This window comes from Montipora capricornis, chromosome 8 (assembly GCF_036669925.1).
Source record: "Montipora capricornis isolate CH-2021 chromosome 8, ASM3666992v2, whole genome shotgun sequence".
NCBI lineage: Eukaryota > Metazoa > Cnidaria > Anthozoa > Scleractinia > Acroporidae > Montipora > Montipora capricornis.
Window position 1 is genome coordinate 24971261 of NC_090890.1, and position 20000 is coordinate 24991260.

The following is a 20000-nucleotide window of genomic DNA, read 5'->3' on the forward strand; positions in this document are numbered from 1 at the left end:
CCTCACTTTTAAGGGATTGTAGGAAAGGGGCATGTCTGTAAATGTGAAGCCAGGTAAGCGTTTTTTGTAAGTGAATTTATCCAGACACTTTGCAAATAGACTGGAAGAGCGAAGGCAATTTGTGTTAGACGATTAGCTTTAATTATATTCGAAATTTCTCAAAGGTTCAAAACGATTCTCAAGTAGTGTCACGACAGATGTTGCGGTTGCATTTAAAGAGACAGATGAGTTCTTTTTTCTTCAGAAAATATTAAAGCCCAAACAGGTGGGCTATAGTACTACTGAATGGAACTACAAAGCTTGCTTATATCCTGATTTAATTAGCACTTCATTACGACGGGCCACAGACGTGATACGTTGAACGAGTTGAACAAAGGAGATAACTTAATTTGCAGGTTGGACGAAAAAGATGCAATTTTGCAGACCACTATCCGATCTGACCTAAAACAATGACATAAAAATTTCTTATTAACGGCAAGTCTTTCCTGTGACAATTAACTTCAGAGTCTCTTTTAACCATAACTTGGAAGGAAAAAAGATAATCGAACTTAAATGGCTGATTTTGTTGAAACTTTAACCGGAAGTGGCCTGGTTAGCCATCTTCTCGTAAGTTTTTTTCTTAGTAAAAAGCCTCAACCTTAGTATTTTTTTCGTGATATTACTAAACTAAGGGCTGAACTTTGCAGGGATAGTAAGACCTCAAGATATAAAACATGGGCATGGAAAATATTTGGTCTGAAAAACAGGCCATTTCTGGTTGCTTCCCATATGCTTCAAATATGATCAAGTTGTGAGAACAGCCACAGGCTAGCGAAAAATTTCCATGAGCAAATGTTCTCACCCATAAAAGCCTAAGGATAGGGCTTTACAAGGATGGTTTTGTTTTTGCCTGAAAGTAATTTCATGTTGCTAAAAGAGAGATTTATAAGTGGCCAAAATTGCACTGAAAATCAGCCTCTGGGGACCCCTGAGGGGCTGATATCCAGAACTCGGCTAAAAAAAAGTCGTTGAAGCTGAAACTTTGGCATATTACATAAGTCGACATAAGTACTTTGTGTACCAATTTTAAGCGAAATCGGCTGACCTCTATTTCCAAGTTGCCCTGGTCTCTCAGGCAGAAGCTCTTAACAGAGGGGCAGGATATGGTCTCGAGATACCTTGTGTCTACCAATTTACTGGCGATAGGAGTTCGCGCAAATGGCTGAAGACAAAACTGGAAATTTTTTGTTATGAAGTCCAGATTTAATGTGACATATTGTGCCAGAAAGCATTTTGTGTTAATTTCGCAATTACGTAATCAAAATGTAATCCAAAGTTTAAAAACACAGATACATGATGGCATAGGTGTTTCAATAAATCAAGGCGACGTGAATCGGAAACCAGTCAAAGTGCGTTGTTTGTTGTAAGGTGGTATCAAGTTGCTTGTCAAATGCTTGTGCGACTTGCACTGATGCCGCGAACAAGATGTCCCTCCAACCAACTCGAGAATAAAAATACGAGAAAAAAAAAATAGAAATAAACAAACAAATTAGAGTAAAGTCGATAATTTTGTCCATTTGTTTTTTCCTTTGCGACTCGTTTCCCCGCAGAAGGTGACTTTCTCACGCCCGCACTTGTGTTCGCTGGATAAAGGTCGCCAAAGTTAGCGACTACTACTCATAGTCTAAAAACAAATATGTTCTAAGTATGTGCTTTAGTGTAAAGAGGTTTAAACAAGAGGTAATGTATGGGCAGTCCACCGGGACAAAAAAAAGTGGCCGTTGTAGAGAGGTGGCCGTTAGTGGAGGTTCGACTGTATTCTGGATTTATCAGTGTGAAACTCACCTGAAGATATATACTTAATGTCTTACAAGTATTCTATGCAGTCCTATTTAACATGCAGAGTTATGGGTATCTAGGAGAGAGATCCACCATATTGTATAGCATCATGTAGTGTTATTAAAGTTGTGCTTATCCGAGCTTTAAGGGTGCTTCTAATAGCCATCCAATAGGGAAACGTTATACTGGTGATGAGCACGGGATTTACAGATTTTTTGGCGTAACTAATTTTGAAGTATCACACGAAGGAAACACATTTTGTGAACATAATGAGTGAACAAAATACCAGTCAACCAGCTGAGTTAAGTCAGCCAACAGCAATCCGGACAAATGAAGTATGAAGTCTACCCTGTTTCGAACCCAGGGCAGAACCCCAAACTTTATTGGTACGTTGAAAGTGTTGAAAACGCTCTTTCGATTTGTATGTGTTGGGGGCAAAAGGATTGTGGAAGATCGTCACAAGGTTGCTCTCTTGTTGTACACCGCAGGACAAGAAGTTCAGGATTTGTATTACATGCTTGCCGGTCCGGGGGAAAAATTAGAGATTACAAAGATGTTGTGGAGCTATTGTACCGAAAGTAAACGTGCCTTTTGAACTCCATGTTTTCAGGCAAATGAAGCAGTTTGTTTGCAGGCTAAGGCAGGCTAAGGCAGAGGGCAATTACATGTAAAATTGCGAGCGTGGATGAGATGATTCGGGACCAACTGATCGAGAAATGCTGAGACAGCAGACTCAGGTGAAAGTTTCTGGAGAAAACAAATGCTATTTTAAAAGACTTACAAGACATTACAAGATCTCGTGAAGCTGTAGACGCTCAGATGAGCAAGTCACCTGTTAGTAGCAGAGATCAAGTTAATTCAGTTAAACAGCAAAAGTTCCAAATGAAGGGAAGAGGGTGTGACCCTAAGAAAGGATGGCCAAACATCAAATCGGCCCTGGGGCCGAACAACCTAAAGCATGCTACAACTGCAACCGTCTAGGCCATTCCGCAAGGTATTCATGTTGCCCAGCTAAGAATAAAGGGTGTGGAAAGTGTGGAGCTGGTGGACATTTTGCGGTCTGTTGTGGAAACAAGAAACTCTCGTCAAGTAGCCAGAAGGAAATCCTTCCAGAAAATAAGAAGAAAGCTTATCTAGTAGCAGAAGGCATCTCTGGAGAAGGAGATAGTTATGCATTTACTGTTGGTAGAGGGCTGAGAGTTGGAGAAATTATGCTCAAGGTGGGAGGAGTAGTGTTAAACAGTGTACTTATTGACTCTGGGGCATCATGTAACCTGATTGACTACAACACTTGTAATAATATGATACAGAATCGGATCGAATGCGAGTGCGAAGTGTCCGTTAAGAAGTTATTTGCGTATGGACAGAATGAACTGCTCGAGGTTGTAGGAACATTTGTGGCAGAGGTGGTATATGAAGATAACGGAGCAGAGTGTGTAGATGAGTTCCTAAGACCTTTGCTGGGAAGGAAAACAGCCGGAAAGCTTCTCATGTTACGCATAGGACCAGAAAACGTTCCTAATATTTGTTCCATGGTGGAAGAGGGGTGCAACCAGGACATCGGGGAGAGCTATGCTGATGTACTCAGTGGGGTTGGAAAGCTCAAAGGATTATCGCCTCAAGGTACACATTTACAAAGAAGTTAAACCTGTAGCTCGGGAAGTACGTAGACTCCCTCTAGGACTAAGTGACAAAGTAAATCTCAAATTGGATGACCTTCTTAGCAAGGTCATCATAGAAGAAATGCAAGAGACACGAACGTGGTGGATGTCACCACTCGTGGTAGCCCCAAAACCAGACGGTGAGTTTGCGTAGATATGAGAAGGGCAAACGAAGCGATCAATCGCAAACGTCATCCGATACCAACGATAGAAGAAGTTCTTTACAATCTTAATGGGTCAACAGCCTTTAGTAAACTTGACCTAAAGTGGGGATTCCACCAAGTCAAACTAGAAGAAGAGTCAAGAGAAATCACCATCACACACATTTGTCACCCACAAGCGGCTGATGTTCGGTATCTCTTCAGCCCCCGAGAAGTACCAGAGGATTATATGCGATGTTATACGTGGTTGCAAGGGAGTGGCAAACATAGCTGATGACCTAATCGTTCATGGGAAAGATACCGGAGAGCACGATAAGAATCTACATGCAGTTTTACAGCGCCTGAGAGAGAGTGGTGTGACCTTAAATGGAGCCAAGTGTCAATTCAGATACACAAGTTGACATTTTTTGGACGTGACCTGAGTCGCGAAGGAGTTTTGCCAAGTGAAGAGAAGATTGCGGCAGGCTTAAATGTGCAATTCCCAAGGAATGCCTGAGAAGTACGCTCATTTGTACAGCCAGTGCAGTATTCATCAAAGTTCATCCCGAACGTTTCACAAGTTGCTGAACCTCAACGAAAGCTGCTGCGAAAAGATCAAGCCTTCACTTGGGTTGTCGAACAACAAAAGGCATTCGAAGAGCTCAAAAGTCTCATGACATCAGCGAAAGCACTGGCTTATTTCAGAGGGGATTGCAAGACAAGGTTAGTGGCAGACGTTGGACCAAACGGGCTGGGAGCAGTGTTACTCCAGTTTCAAGAAGGGGAATGGAGAGCTGTGTCGTATGCCTCACGTCAAAAGACGGTACGCTCAGGCAGAAAAAGAAGCCCTCGCCCTAGTATGGGCATGACTTCAAATTAGAAATGGACCACAAACCTCTCGAGTGCATTTTTAGAAGTAGATCCAAGCCATCGGCAAGAATCGAGCGATGGCTTCTCCGTTTGCAGTGCCACAAGTACTGAGTAGTGTACTAACCTGGCAAAACCAACCTGGCAGATACACTGTTCAGATTGAATCAGAGTGATCCCCAAAAACCCGAGCTGTGAGAAAGAGGATTTTGTCCGATGTGTAGCTCAGGAAAGCACGCCAATTGGCTTAAGTCCAAGGGAGATCGAGAGAGTCTTCAGACGACCTGGAACTGGCTAGTGTGCACCACTACATCCAGACTTGAGACTGGTCTCAGTGTTCTATGCCAGGATATATGTATGTCAAGAATGAAGTCTGTATCATTGGCAAGTTGGTGTTACGTGGAGAATTGTGATACCCCAAAGTTTGCGAAAGGTGGCTTGGAGTTGGGTCATGAGGGACACCAGGGTGTGATGAAAACGAAGAGCAGGCTTAAGACAAAAGTTTGGTGGCCTAAAATGGGTGGAGATGTGGAGCAAATGTGCCGAGGTTGTTGTGGCTGTCAAGTCACCGGACAGTATTCCCCACCTGAACCAATGCACAGGATGGAAGCACCCACGGGTTCGTGGCAGTATGTGGCAGCCGATCTGATGGGACCTATGCCCGGTGGGGAGAATTTGTTAGTGGTTGTTGATTACTATAGTCATTTCTTCAAGGTAGTAGTCATGAAATCAACTACTACACCCAGGATCATTGCTGCCCTTAAGGACATTATCGCCCGATTTGGATTTCCCTGCACCTTAAAGACTGACAACAGGGCACAGTTTGTGAGTGGAGAATTTGAAGGATTTCTACAGGAATGCGGAATTGAACATCGAAAGTCACCACGTCTCTGGCCACAAGCGAATGGAGAGGTTGAAAGACAGAAAACAGGACATGAAGTCCATGAAGATTGTAGCCACGGAAGGTGTTATGTTCTAGGGAAGCCTAGGAACTGTTTAAAAGCTTAAACGAACTCGTGTTTGTCGACTTTGATAGAAACAGTTTGTTGATAAACTTTGTTATGTTTTATTTCTCACGCCATTTTATTTACAATACTGTAGGACTGGATAGGAATGGATGTAGTGTCTTACAAGTATGCTGTGCGGACCTATTTAACGCTCGGAGTTATGGGTATCTAGGAGAGAGATTGTCATGTTGTATAGGATCGTGTAGTGTTATTAAAGTTGTGTTTATCTGAGCTTGAAGTTTGCTTCTAATAGCCATCCGATAGAGAAACGTTATAATATATATATATATATATATATATATCATCAGTATGTATTAAGTATATACTAAAACAGTGGATATCGTTGACCTCGCGCTGTGATTGGCCACTCAAACTCCGAGTATCCTTTGCTATTCACCTCCAAGCAATTTGCGTGGAATTTGCGCCCGAAAATGTTGTAATCTTTGCAGGAATATATGAGATAACATCATATTTTTGTGCTGTATTATCTTTCCGTTTTGGTATATACTAAAACAACTATTCACCTCAGTGTCGGTGTCCAGTGGTGGATATTTACCTTGCTTAAATATCCACCAAAAAAGACTGAAATTGAGGAATTAAAAAAAAAAAGAGTTAAGAAAGTTCTACATGGATGCGAGGAAACATGACTGGTTGTGAAATTATTACAAAAAAGCAACGCTCACCTCAAATTGATGTGGACCCTTCGCCAACTGCACTTTGAATTTCCATTACAAATGAACGTCTAAAACACGCTTTTGAAATTAATTATTCTCCGATTCTTTCGATTCAAAGATGGCCAAAATAATCAAGCAACAGTTGGCTTTGCGAAAGGATTGTTTGTCCACTGTCGTTTCGCCAAAAATTAAAGAGTAAATATCAAGCATGCATTCCTTGCTTCCATCGTCCTCTGCGGTAGTCTTGAAGACTTTTGATTTTGAACTGTGAAGCGTGTGTCGACTTACATTCGCTTGAATCTTCCTTCGGTGACATTGCTTCCATTGCGCTAGGATATCTATTGCTCTTTCACACAAGGAGAAAGCGAGTAATGTAGTAAATCTAAGCTTCTCCAAAATAAAGCTCAGGGAAAGCCTTTCGTCTCTCTTCCGACATGAAATGTTAAAAATATTATCCGTGCTCCCGTGCGATGTCTTCTGTTGTGGGGCTTCTGAAGGCTCACCGGCGCTGCTTCTCGATGGAAAATTTCCATAAATTATTTTGAAGGAACTCTTACATAAACGGCAAAAATCCTACATGGACGGCATTTTATTTGTTGCCGGTTTTTTGGGGGTGGAATGATTGCTCATCACCTTACAGTGTAGCTTGATATTTTTGCGGGACTTTTATTTTGCGGATTAAACTGCAAAAATTAAACCTCGCAAAATAAAAGTGCTACACGGTATTCAAGTTTTGTTGGCAAACAACGCTCATTGATTCCCGCGAGAATATTTTCCAAATGGCCCTGGCAGGCAGGATGATGAGAGCTGTCAGTCTGTCACTGCGGTTCTAAAACGCAATATGAAACCATTGCAGTCTCTCTTTTCGAACGCCCACGGTATTTGCGATCCGCAGTTTCAGCCATTTTGAAGTGTTCATTCGTTTCAACGATTTTGAGCCAAAGAGAGACTGCTAGCAGTATACTATTCACCTCAATTTCAAAAAATAATTGTTAACGATTCACCTCAAAGCAATTTGCGCAGAATTTGCGCCCGAAACTATTATAATCTTTGCAGGAATAAACGAGTTAAAATCATCTTTTTGTACATATGTTGTTCATTCATTCATAGGCATTTTGACTGGTCCTGTTATGGCATCTGCTTCTCAAGAGTCTCGAGGAAAATATACCATGGACAGATCTGGTAAAGTTAAAGTCACTTTTTTGGCTTCTGAATGGGGATCCAGCAAGGATGATCTTTCCACCGTAAACAGAAAGTTGGCCATTCAGTTGGCCAAATCCTCAGTTGTAGAAATCTCGTTTTTTGTGCCACAATGCAGTGAGGAGGACAAGAAGGAAGCCTTAAGCCACAACATTAGCATTGTTGAAGCAACACAGCTAGTTGGTTATGAGAAGCTGGAATTGCTTAGTTTTCCACCAGATGATGTTCAAATTGAGGTGGTAGTTGGTCACGGAGTAAACCTAGGTCGCCAGGCGCAAGTGATAAGAAGATCTCATTTTTGTAAATGGGTGCAAGTGGTGCATACGGACCCAGAAGAGGTGGGAGTGTTGGGCTGTTCTTCAGATCCGATTTCCAGGGGCAAAGAAAAGCACAATGATGAAGTGAAGCTTTGTGAAATGGCTGACTTCGTTGTTGGAATAGGACCTAAATGGGGAGAGGCCTTTCATTCATACCTTCGATCATTAAAAAACGATGAGGCTATTTTTGACTTTACTCCAGGTATTTTTGAAGAATTTCTTAGTGTTGACCAAGTCTGTGAAGAACGGGAGCATCGCCGTGTTTTGGTGTTTGACCGTGGTGATTTAGAAGATTTCAAATTAAAAGGATTTGACATTGCAGGAAAGGCCATTGCTTCACTTGCTGATACTCATCTTGTCTTTGTTGGGGCCCCGGATGGGAAACCTATGGAGATAGCAGAGTCTTTCATACAGTGTGGTCTACCAGCTAATCGCCTGAGATTTGAAGTCTATGACAAAAGTAGAGAAAGTTTGGAGCGGCTCTTTTGTGAAGTTGACCTTATGCTGATGCCTTTTAGAACAGGTTTTGGATTGACTGGTCTTGAGGCCTTGTCGGCCGGTCTTCCAGTTCTTGTCAGCAAGAGTTCTGGGTTAGGGGAAGCCTTATGGAAAGTTCCATTCTCCTCGCAATTTGTGATTGACTCAGATAATCCAGATGTGTGGGCTGCAGCCATCAAGAACATAATTTGGGACAAAGACAGGCAGTGCCGTCTTGAGGAAGCTGAAAACATGCGCTTGTTATTTGACAAGAAATACAGCTGGACTAAACAAAGTGATGCCCTTCAAAGGAAGATTATCAAACTTGCTCGTGGTAAGAGGCCAGGACAATAGAATTAATATTTTGCATGTTACTTTCCTTCATGCTCCTAGCCCCGCACCCAAAATTATGAACCCACCCAATACTGCAAAATTAAGATTTTGATCAGGTGCTTAAAATTAAAATTCCATCATGGGTCGCTTAAGCCAAATCCATAAGCAACCTCAGCTAATTCTGAAGGAAGCTGCTTATATCCGCTGGGAAAATCCTTCTTTCAATGGGCAGGTCAAACATGCCAACCTAAATCTTTTGTTCTGAAACTTATTTATTTATTTTAATTGATTCATTTAACTTAGTTCGCTTATTTACTATAAGTATTTCATTTAATTAGAATTGTATGACTTAATGTCTCACACTTCTATTTGTACAATTTATTTCACGCCTCATTACCATCATGAATGCAAGTCGCAACTGTATCTCGCTTCACAACTGATGAGGATCGTTGAATGATCGAAACATATCTTGTTTAAATTTGAGAGAGGTTGTCCATTTTTAAAAATTAGTCACTTGTCTGCTTTTAACAAGACCTTTTAAATGGAGTGTAATTTCCTCTTTACTTCAAGTCGGGCACTGTGTTTTTTAAATCTTAATTTTTAATTCTCCTGAATTTTCAAATCTGAATTTTCAATCTCAAAGGCAGCATATTCAATATAGTGGTGTAACAATTTATCAAATTCTCGATTAATCGCGATTATCACCATTCGGTTAGATTCATGATTCTTTAATTCCACGTTTCGATTTTGGTTCGATTTTTTTGCATATCTTTCCAATTGTGCCCTCAGTGAATTATTATATTGTGAAATCAAAATCCAGAATTCTTAGACGTTTGCCTTTCGTGTAGTCATTTGTGCGCCATTTTGTGTTGCTTGGTAAAACTGTTGCCCTTCTACCACCCCTTGAGAATTTCCAAATAAGGCAAACCACGTGTGACAAGCTCATTGTGACATTCTCAAACATTGCGATGAATGAAGCGATTGTGAATCCACCGTGCATCTTTTAGATCCACTGTGTGGAAATATTATGGTTTTCTGGCTAGCAGCTCAGCAACTCTCAAGTATTGTGCCGGTTCTACTTCAAGCATAAGCGCACACTTAAAACATAAACACAGCATTGATGAAAAGTCAGAAGTGTTGGACTCAAAGACGGTAAAAACTTCACCGGTTACAAAAAACAGTACTGGAACAGGACAGTTAAAACTTCAGGATGTTATGAAGAATGAGTTGCCGCGGTCTGGCAACAGGACAACTGCAATAACGAAGTCTATCAGAGTTTTCATTGCAAAGGACATGAGGCCCTATTCAGTTGAGGAAAATGAAGGGTTTCCGCACATGATCAACATGCTAGAGCCTAGATATGACTTACCCAGCAGAATGCATTTTTCTGATAAGGTGATACCTAAACTTTACGAAGAAGTCAAAGAAGAAGTGGAATCAGACCTTAAAAATGCAGAGTTTGTGGCTTTAGCAACTGATGGATGGACATCTAGATCAACGGAAGGCTACATAACATTTACCGCACATTTCATCCGCAAATGGGAAATTAAAAACTATGTTTTGCAAAGTAGATGAATGGATGAGTCACATACGTCGCAAAACTTATCAGAAGTACTGACTTCAGCTGTATCTGAGTGGAATTTACAAAGATAGGAACACAATCCAGCTCTGACGTCTGAGAATGCCAGCAATATAGCCAATGCTGCAAATCAAGCTGAACTTTCTCCACAGGTTAGATGTGTGGCAACCCAACGAGGACTCGAGATATCTGAGATGGACAGGCTTCTCGGAAGAATAGTATGGTGGCCCAGTATTATCATAGTAAAATATGTAAGTTTTTGAGGAGAAAAGAATAAAAAATGGAAAGAAACGAAAAATATAAGCCATCCAGATAGAAAAAAGGGAGAAAAATAGTATTTTAATAAACAATGATATAAAGTAAAAAAATATTTGTTGACAAATTAAAAAGAAAAAAAAGTAAAGAAAAATAATTTAAGCACTAAAAATATTAAAAAAATACATATAATTGAAAAAAAGAAGAAAGAAAGAAAAAACTTTTAAAGTCAACATCGAAAATCAACATTGAAAATCAACATCGAAAATCAACATCAAAAATAAACATTGAAAATACAACATTGAAAATCAACGTTGGAAATCGACATAAGAAAAAAAAACACGTTGTTTCCACGTGGCCTGTCGTTATCATAGACCAGGATGCTTTGCACGCATATTCAATAAAGTTCAACCATCAGAGAGGTGATTAGAAGCTCCAGCCTGATACATCAGGGTTGTTTGGACGGTACTTGATATCTGCAGTATGTGATAACCAAAGTGTACATATTGTGAGCACGAGAGAGGAAAACAAAAGGGGAACAATGCATTGTTCATAAGCCAGTGCAGTGGTCCATCATTCTCGTAGCCCGTGAAGACTTTAATCTGCGGACTTCAGCGGAGCTTGAGACCTGGGTGACCCATATCGAAGAGAAATAGCCCGAGAATTCCATTCGCTAAACATGTACTGTACGGGTCCGCAAGTGATCCCATATGGAACGCAAATGATCCCCATTTTAGACCGCAAATGATCCCGAAAAAAGACTGATGAATGGCATGGAGGGTGGAATGGTCTGGAAAGAGAATTAATGTGAAGAGCGCTTTTTTTTTTAAAATTAAAAATCGCTTTAAATGTCTCACACAGGTTTTTGTCTCATTTTAGTTTTCCAGAAAGACTGAATTTTGTTTTCTGACCACGATGTTATAAATTTGCCACATTTAATTATCGGACACAATCATCAAAAACTAACTTGGACGCAGTTCTAAACTGATTCTGACCAGGGGCCCGTTTCTCGAACCCTGCGAGCAGGGTCTCTTTCGATCTTCCTAGAAAAATCGGGTCTGCCAGCGGCCTTGATTCAGGGACATTTCGTATTGAGCATGCAAATGTATTTGGGTGTCAGTCACGCATGACCAGTAACTGCAAAACCACGAAACGATTACAAACAGTCGGTATATTCGAACAACTCTGGCAAACACACGCAGAGTTCGAGAAACGGGCGCCTCGTCACAATCAATTTAGAACTGCGTCCAAGTTAGTTTTTGATGATTGTATCCGATAATTAAATCTGGCAAATTTATAACATCGTGGTCAGAAAACAAAATTCAGTCTTTCTGGAAAACTTGAATGAGACAGAAACCTGTGTGAGCCATTTAAAGTGATTTTTTATAAAAAAAACTAAGCGCGCGATCTTCACATTAATTCTCTGTCCAGACCATTCCACCCTCCATGCCATTCCTCAATTTTTTTCATTTGCGGTCCAAAATGGGGATCATTTGCGTTCCATTTTTATGGGATCATTTGCGGTCCTGGTATCATTTGCGGTACAGTTTGGGGATCATTTGCGGACCCGTACAGTACTGTTTGGCGAATGGAATTCGCGGGCGATTTCTCTTCGATATGGGTCACCCGGGTCTCAACCTCCGCTGAAGTCCGCAGATTAAAGTCTTCACGGGCTACGAGAATGATGGACCACTGCACTGGCTTATGAACAATGCATTGTTCCCCTTTTGTTTTCCTCTCTCGTGCTCACAATATGTACACTTTGGTTATCACATACTGCAGATATCAAGTACCGTCCAAACAACCCTGATGTATCAGGCTGGAGCTTCTAATCACCTCTCTGATGGTTGAACTTTATTGAATATGCGTGCAAAGCATCCTGGTCTATGATAACGACAGGCCACGTGGAAACAACGTGTTTTTTTTTTTTATGTCGATTTCCAACGTTGATTTTCAATGTTGTATTTTCAATGTTTATTTTTACTGTTGATTAGCGATGTTGATTTTCAATGTTTATTTTCTCTGTTGATTTTCAAAGTTTTTTCTTTCTTTCTTTTTTTCAATTATATGTATTTTTTTAATATTTTTAGTGCTTAAATTATTTTTCTTTACTTTTTTTCTTTTTAATTTGTCAACAAATATTTTTTTACTTTATATCATTGTTTATTAAAATACTATTTTCTCCCTTTTTTCTATCTGGATGGCTTATATTTTTCCTTTCTTTCCATTTTTTATTCTTTTCTCGTCAAAAACTTACATATTTTACTATGATAATACTGGGCCACCATAGAATAGGGCGCATAGTAAGCTTTTTCCATAGGAGCACAACAGCTATGGCAGTTTTGAAATCAAAACAATCTTTACTGGAATTGCCACAACACAAGTTGATAAAGGATGTATCAACTAGGTGGAATTCCTCTTATGACATGGTGCAGCGGTTTTTAGAGCAACAGGCAGCAATCGAAGCTGTCCTCTTGACAAAGGATGTCAAGTAAAATTCCAAAGATGTTCATTTGCTGTCAGAAGATGACATCTCTGCAGCAGAGAGTGTCATCAAAGTACTGGTACCAATCAAGACCATTACTACTATCCTTTGTGATGAGAAGACACCTAGAATATATATGATCCACCCTCTGAAGGAGATGCTGACTCAACAGTTGAAAGTTTCAGAAGATGGCATTATTCTTGTTAAAGAAGTGAAAACAGCTATTGCAAAGGATTTGGACGCTAGGTTTGGAAACAACTATGTTTGTCTACAGATACGATATATCTAAATTATAAAGAATCTTCCTAATTTTTATAAAGGTTTTGTGTTAGAGCTTTCTTTTCCAAAATGAACATGTGGTAGTGCTCTTTGAGGTGAAAAATGTAGTTTATAACTTGTTGTGTCATATATTCTATAATTCTTAGATCCAAGGTTTAGATCCATGCCATATCTTGATGAAACTGAGAAGCTAAATGTCTACACTGCACTTACCTTGAAAGCAGTCTCAAGTCTCAGTCTCAACAAAACAATGATCTTTTTGGAGATGTTTTCATAACTAAAGTTGTTCCTGCAAAGTCAGTGTTTCAGATAGTTGAGTCAGAATTGGCCAATTACAAAGTTGAAGAAATTATGCCATTGAACTCTAATCTTTTGTCATGGTGGAAAGCAAATGAGCTCAATATTACCATATTTTGTCAAAGTTGGCTAAACGATAACTGTGTGTCCCTGCCACATCAGTGGCCAGTGAGAGAGTTTTCTCTTTTGCAGGGGACCTTGTGTCTGCTCAGAGGTCATGCTTGTGTAGTGAACATGCAGACAAGTTAATTTTTTTAAAGAAAAATCTGAGAGTTCACTAGATCTAGAAAGAAGAACACTGACAAATTGTATGTTTTTTTTTTAAATTGCATCCTTGTTATAGATTAATAATGTTCCTGTTTCTATGGTATCCTCGATTGGATTGTGGGCTCAACCCAGGTTAACTCACGCTAACATAAACTAGGCTTATTTTTCGTGCGCGTTCTGTGGCTCGACACGGCTACACGGCCATACTACATCAACTATACTTCTTACACAGTCAAAGCTTTTCGGGTTCAGGTGGAAAACAGTTTGGAAAGTGTTTTCTTTCTGCATTTTTCACTGGTTTCAATCCAGTTTGAGATATCATGATAGGTGTGGTCCACACTGGTGGTTACGCAGTTATTCAAGGCAAGCATTGGAGGGATATAAACTTAAAGCTGAGTGTTTATTTTTAATTGCTTAGAGCTGCTTTTTTCTCTGTATCGCAATTCTTGGCATATCTTTAGAAGCTCTGATAAGGTTACATGATGCCTGGAGGACCTATGACTAGAACAGAAACGAAAGGAGAGCGAAAGAGAACGACAACCACAAAGCAGAATACCAGTAATAGCTCATACTTAGTGAAAGAAGTTACTCCACAAATTCTTTCCTTGGGTACTAAACCGTTTGTTATTTTCAAAAAGTGGTTTAATCGGTTTTTCCTTTGTTCAGGAATGAAAATCGAATTTTTATTGTCAACTGGAATTAAATAACAATTATCTGTACTCTTTTGGACATAAAGAAAAAGTTTGTTTGTTTTGCTCTAAAACTCGAGCAAACAAGTGCTTTTTTAATCCGTTTGCCCAACTGGTTTTCGTTGTGCCTCAACAGTGACAAGAAAATTTTGCTCTTATGTTATAAACATGTAATCGCAATGAGTTGTCGTAAAATTAGGGGTTAATCTCACTACATTGTGTTTTCAGAAGTTTGTTTAAAGCACCTAAACGTTATTTTAGTGTTGGAGCGTATCTTGTTTGAAGTTCGTCCTTTCTTGGTTGCCTTGCCGTATTTTGCCGATTCTTGTTCCAAGCCAACCTGACGTGTCTCAGTGAAATACATCAAAATGTGGATGATCTCGTTTTCAGAGATAAAGTGGAATAAAGTACTTTAGTCAAACTCTCCTTTGACCTTGAACTAAACAAAGTTTTTTTTTAATGGCTTCTAATTTTAGCATGCTTCCTATTCGCTGGCTATTTACGAGTTGACACTGAAATGCCTTTTTCCTTTTCCATTCGCTCGCTGAGGGTGTGCTTGTTTTCTTTTATAACTCTTGTGGTTCAAGAAAAATTCATTGCCAAACTGGTGAATTCCAAAGTAAATTTCACTCGAAAAATCAGTATGGTGATCCATGCAATATCGGTTTTTAGCGTAAAATATACCGTTGAATTCACTAGTTCGGCAATGAAGCTTTCTATAGAAGAAAGCAAAGAAAATGATTTAATTATTGAAGCAGCAACAGGAAACATCAAAACACGGACAATTCGAAACCTTGAAACCTAACCCTGCAGGCAGTATGAATAAATGTCCAGGGAGCTCCGTTTTTAGGCCTGGCTAAATGTATATATAATTTAATTCATTTGAAACACCGTTTATTAATAAGATGCATAAATTTGCACTGCAGTGTGCTAATTCTAAATATGCGTTTGCTATATCATCATTCCATTCCATCCTGGTGACTTATTTGAGGCGTTGTACCTCAAAATAAAAGCCAGAATGTTATTTTATTTCTAACCTGCATAAAATGTGTATTTTAGTGAGCGAGTGCTAGATGTATATATTCCGATCCAGTGTTTTGGTTGCCATATTAGATTGGCAAGATCGTGGAAAGCATGGAGCGAGTACAAAAAGTGCACTTGCGGGGTGGTAGGGAGATTATCAAGGTTTTCACTTCATTACTCGCTCCATGCTTTCCTCGATCTTGCCAATCCAATATGGCGACCAACCCTCGATCGGAAGTTATCAAGCACTCGCTTGCTAAACTTGAAATGCCTGCTATGCAGGCTATTTTATTTCATACCGAGATTTCGATGTGAATCTTCCTGTATGTGAACTTAATCTTACAATGTAGGTTTTGTGTGTATTGCCAATGTTCTTTGCAAGGCTGCGGTGAAGATTGGGATGCTTTCTGTTAGGCAGCTGTGATGTGTCAGGTTAAGACTGGTGTCACTATCTGTATGTTAATTGTTGTGACTGTTTCTGTAGGTGCAATGGAGATTGTCCAAGACATTGAGCCAGCTCATAAACGTCAGAGAGTAGAAGCTACAGTAGGAGAGTCGGTTGATAGTGACGGTAAATTTAGCTAACAGTAGTATTTACGGTTGAATAGTATATTTAAACCAAAATTTTGGTAAGTGTTGGGAACTACTTTATGAAGTGGAGGAGGGGAAGAAGTTAGACATGAAGAGCTTCCACTTTGCATTTAGCAGCATGCTGTTGGATGGATAATGATTGTTGGTTTATCCTTCCATCGTAGCCATGAGCCTTTGTACCCTCGTACTCAACTCCTCTCTCTCGTCTTAGGTTTACACCTGTGAGCAGATAAGCTTCCTCTATCTGGCATGATCTTCAAATAGTTTAGATTACATTGTATATATATATAGTCCAACGACAAATAACACACTTCTGAAGACTCTGTGATGTTTTGGATCCTTCGCTTTCTTGGTCGTCCTACAGGCTTTTTAGTTGAAGATTTCCAAAGGAACCATTTTTTTTGTGTACGATTGTCCTCCATATGGCTAAACCACCTGTGCGCTCTAAGAAGGTTAGGACATTCTCAATTCCTAGTTCTTGTCTGATTTTTTCATTCCTAATTTTATCAAGTTTTGTTACCCCATTTATCATTCTGAGAACTCTCATCTCCGCTGTTTACACCTTACTCTTCATCTTTGAATTTAAAGTCCACGATTCACATCCGTAGCATAGTATTAGTCGTAAGATGGTTTTATAGGTGCATGTTTTTACTCGACGAGGTGTACGTTTCTCTTTTAGCAGCAGGTAATTAAAAGCATCTTTACATGTTTTCCATACTGCTTGATTCGTTCCGGGGCAGTAATTTCATATGTTGCGTTGCTATCAAACAGGTTCCCAGGTATGTAAACTCATTGGCTTGCTTTAGAGTGACCCCATTAACTTCAACATTCAATTATACCGGTAATTACTATTCTGGTTGCCTTGTTGATACTGTCGTCACCTCTGTCTTCCCTAGGTTTAATTTTAAGCCATGCTTCTTCAGCAGTGTGTCCCACATTTGGACTGAGTTGGTCAGGCTTAGAGTATCAGAGTCAATGATTTCTACGTCGTCTCGGCATAGGCAAAATTATTTTTCATGTCATGATCCTTCTCTCCCATCTTGTTTACAGCTTTTATAACTTGGTCCATCAACATAATGAACAGCAGAGGTAATACTATCGACCCTTTTCTCACGCCAGTCTTGGCATCAAACCATAGCTCCGTGGAGCTCAGAGGTCGTACTGCAGTCATATTTGAAGCGTACAGACTCTGTATCAATCTCCTTTGCTTTTGGGTGGAATCTGGTATTCTGCTTGGCTGACGGCTTCCCACAATTTGCGATGAGGAACCTGATCGCATGCTTTTTCAAGATCAAGGAATGCTAGATATCTTGGGAAGTCAAATTCCCAAGAATTTTTGATTAGAATCTTCAATGCAAAACAGAGGTGCAACGTTCCCCTATTCAGCCTGAGGCCATGCATATGCTGAGACTCGTGGAGATTATCTTCCACTATACTTCTGCCCAGTTACACAATCTAAATGGCTAATACCCATATAGACTACAATCCTGGACAAAAGTGTTGGGAAGGTAGCGTCACTTTTGAGATGGCCCCCCTCCCCCATATTCAATGTTGGAAGAAAAGTCAGAAAAGTCATCATTTTGTTTGGTGCAAAATCCAACATTAATAAGGGGGGGGGGAGGGGGGGGGAGCATGCTCTTTCCCAAATAGTTCAGCCATAGTTAGAAAAATTGAATTAGATGTGAAGTGAAGTGATTGCGCAACCTTCCCAACAACTTTTTACCAGGATTGTCTGAGAAAGGTCGAAGTGCTATACACGCGATTTTCTAAACATGGTTTCATTCCTTTCACCAAAAAAACTCGGAGAAGTAGCAACATATTCGGATTTCGATGTGTTTTGTTCAAGTTATTGCTGAAATCAGGCTCAAATAAGGTCGAATGCGATCTATATATTTCTTTTCGGTAATCTGTGGAATGTTTACAAAATGAATAAGAATAATTCCTAGTGAGCCTTACCATATCTCCATTTGCTGTGGATATGCAAAATTTGCCATAAATATGTGTTAGATTTTGCTAGGAAAGTTAGGAAGCATTTGCTGAAACAGCGAACGCGATAGTTATGCATGCAATGGGTAGTTTTCCGTGAAATGCACGCCATCACCACTTATAGTACGTCCGCTAACATATTCCACTATCACATGGCACTTAAACGTGAGAAGCAGGCAAGGTAGCTAAGTGTGCGCAATCGTCTGGACGAGTATTACTGCAGCTCCTTCGTTGTGGTCCATGCTTTAAATGCCACTGACATCTATCTTGGCAAACAAGAGTAGGAGGATCAGGTTACAGTCATAGTTAATAGCATAGTTCTCCGCAACAGTACTCCATATATAATTTCCGACAAAAATGTTGCTATTTTGCTCGTCTTTGGGTTCAAATAAGCGCTTAGTAATAACCATTGTAATCCTAACTTTCTTTTTCATAGGATTGCACACTGTAAAGTTCGGTTTTAAGACCATTTACCACAGTACTCCTTAGAACGAATATAAATGAGAACTTCAATTAATCTTTAATTTCCCGCAATAGAAGGGAGTACTGTTCAAAATGAAGGAATTTCTCTATTCCAGGGGACAAATTCATAGTCAGTTACTTCGCAGTATTAAATTCTATCCATAACCATTCAAGTAGTATCGAAATGTACCACAATGGCCTCGAAAATCCCCAAATACTTGTGGAGTACTGTGCGGAACACCGTTTTGTCTTCATTTACTTACATAAGTAGAACATGATGTCATTTTTTGTGCCGCATAAGAAAATGCATTTATTTGATAAAAGGGCAAAAAACATAGTATAACAACAAATTTTCAGTACCAAACACATGGCTTACATGTCTTGGTGAAGTTTGAATTAAGTTTTAAGAAAACCCTTGCTAATATTATTAGCATTGTGGAAGTAACGCAAAGAACAATACGTCGGTCGTTAGCACTCAGGTCAATTGTCTTCCAAATATTTTGTAAATTAGACAGGAATTGTACCTCTAGATACCAAATGTACGCTGCAATACATTTCACTGGTGGACTTCATGCCCATTGTTGTGCCTTTGCGTAAGATATTGTTGTAACGCAATATTGTGTCACGGAAAATTCCTTCCTCGGAAAAGCGCCTTTGTGGATGTGGCATATACCACATTCTGAAAATGGTGCCCAATAACAACAACAATAAAGATAATCCATCGTAAATGTTGTGTTTTAAAACGAAAGCTGTTTACAATTGTTTTCAGACAATCCTGGACAAAATTGTTGAGATAGCCCCCCTCCCCCCTTATCAATGTTGGATTTTGCACCAAACAAAATGGTGACTTTTCTGACTTTTCTTCCAACATTGAATATGGGGGAGGGGGGCACAAGAGCATGCTCTTTTCCAAATAGTTCAGCCATAGTTACAATAATTGAATTAGATGTGAAGTGAATTGATGCGCGCAACCTTCCCAACAACTTTTGACCAGGATTGTAGGTTTAATTCATTGGGTACAAGCCATCTCAAATGATCATACGAGTCATCCAACCAACTCATTACTGAATATGCGTTTCCTCTTTTACTTAAATTTCCTTGTCAATTCAACTTGAAAAAGCATGTTTTATGTCCTAAGATGATCGGCGAACATGAAGGACGAGAATAGTGAACCTAGACCATTAGCGTCTCAGGAATCCTTGATAACCACTACACCATCAAAGCATGCTGCTGAAGCAAAGGGAATTTTTATAACATTTAAATAGATACCCATTAGCAACATTGAAAGCTGATCGGTTTAAAATGGGTGCTTAGGCTTAAGGATGTTTGCGCCAAAATCTTCCTACGGTGAGATTTTCTTCATTTCTCGCCGAGAGTTCATAAAGTACGTACTCCAAAAATGAAAAAAAAATTGGGGGTCACCGACTTTGTTTCAGAGAAAATGGCCGTGGAAAAATGCCTTAATTTCGAGAAATCAGTCATAATATAGCGAGATGTAGCCTCATCTGCTCATCCATCGAAAATCAGAAAAATAAACGGTTAGAGTGAAGGTTTCTGTGCATAGGAATATAGGAGTGGGTGTTTTAGATAATT

At 39.7% G+C, this 20000-nt stretch overlaps 1 protein-coding gene across 1 annotated transcript in view; it reads left to right on the top strand.

Annotated features, from left to right (window-relative positions):
* The window catches only part of LOC138013871 (uncharacterized), an 83670-nt gene that overhangs the window by 37285 nt on the left and 26385 nt on the right, over positions 1-20000 (top strand). Inside the window, exons 4-5 of the mRNA XM_068860916.1 lie at positions 7278-8495; positions 15853-15939. Coding sequence (XP_068717017.1) covers positions 7278-8495; positions 15853-15939 — 1305 coding nt within the window. The remainder of the gene's footprint in view (positions 1-7277; positions 8496-15852; positions 15940-20000) is intronic.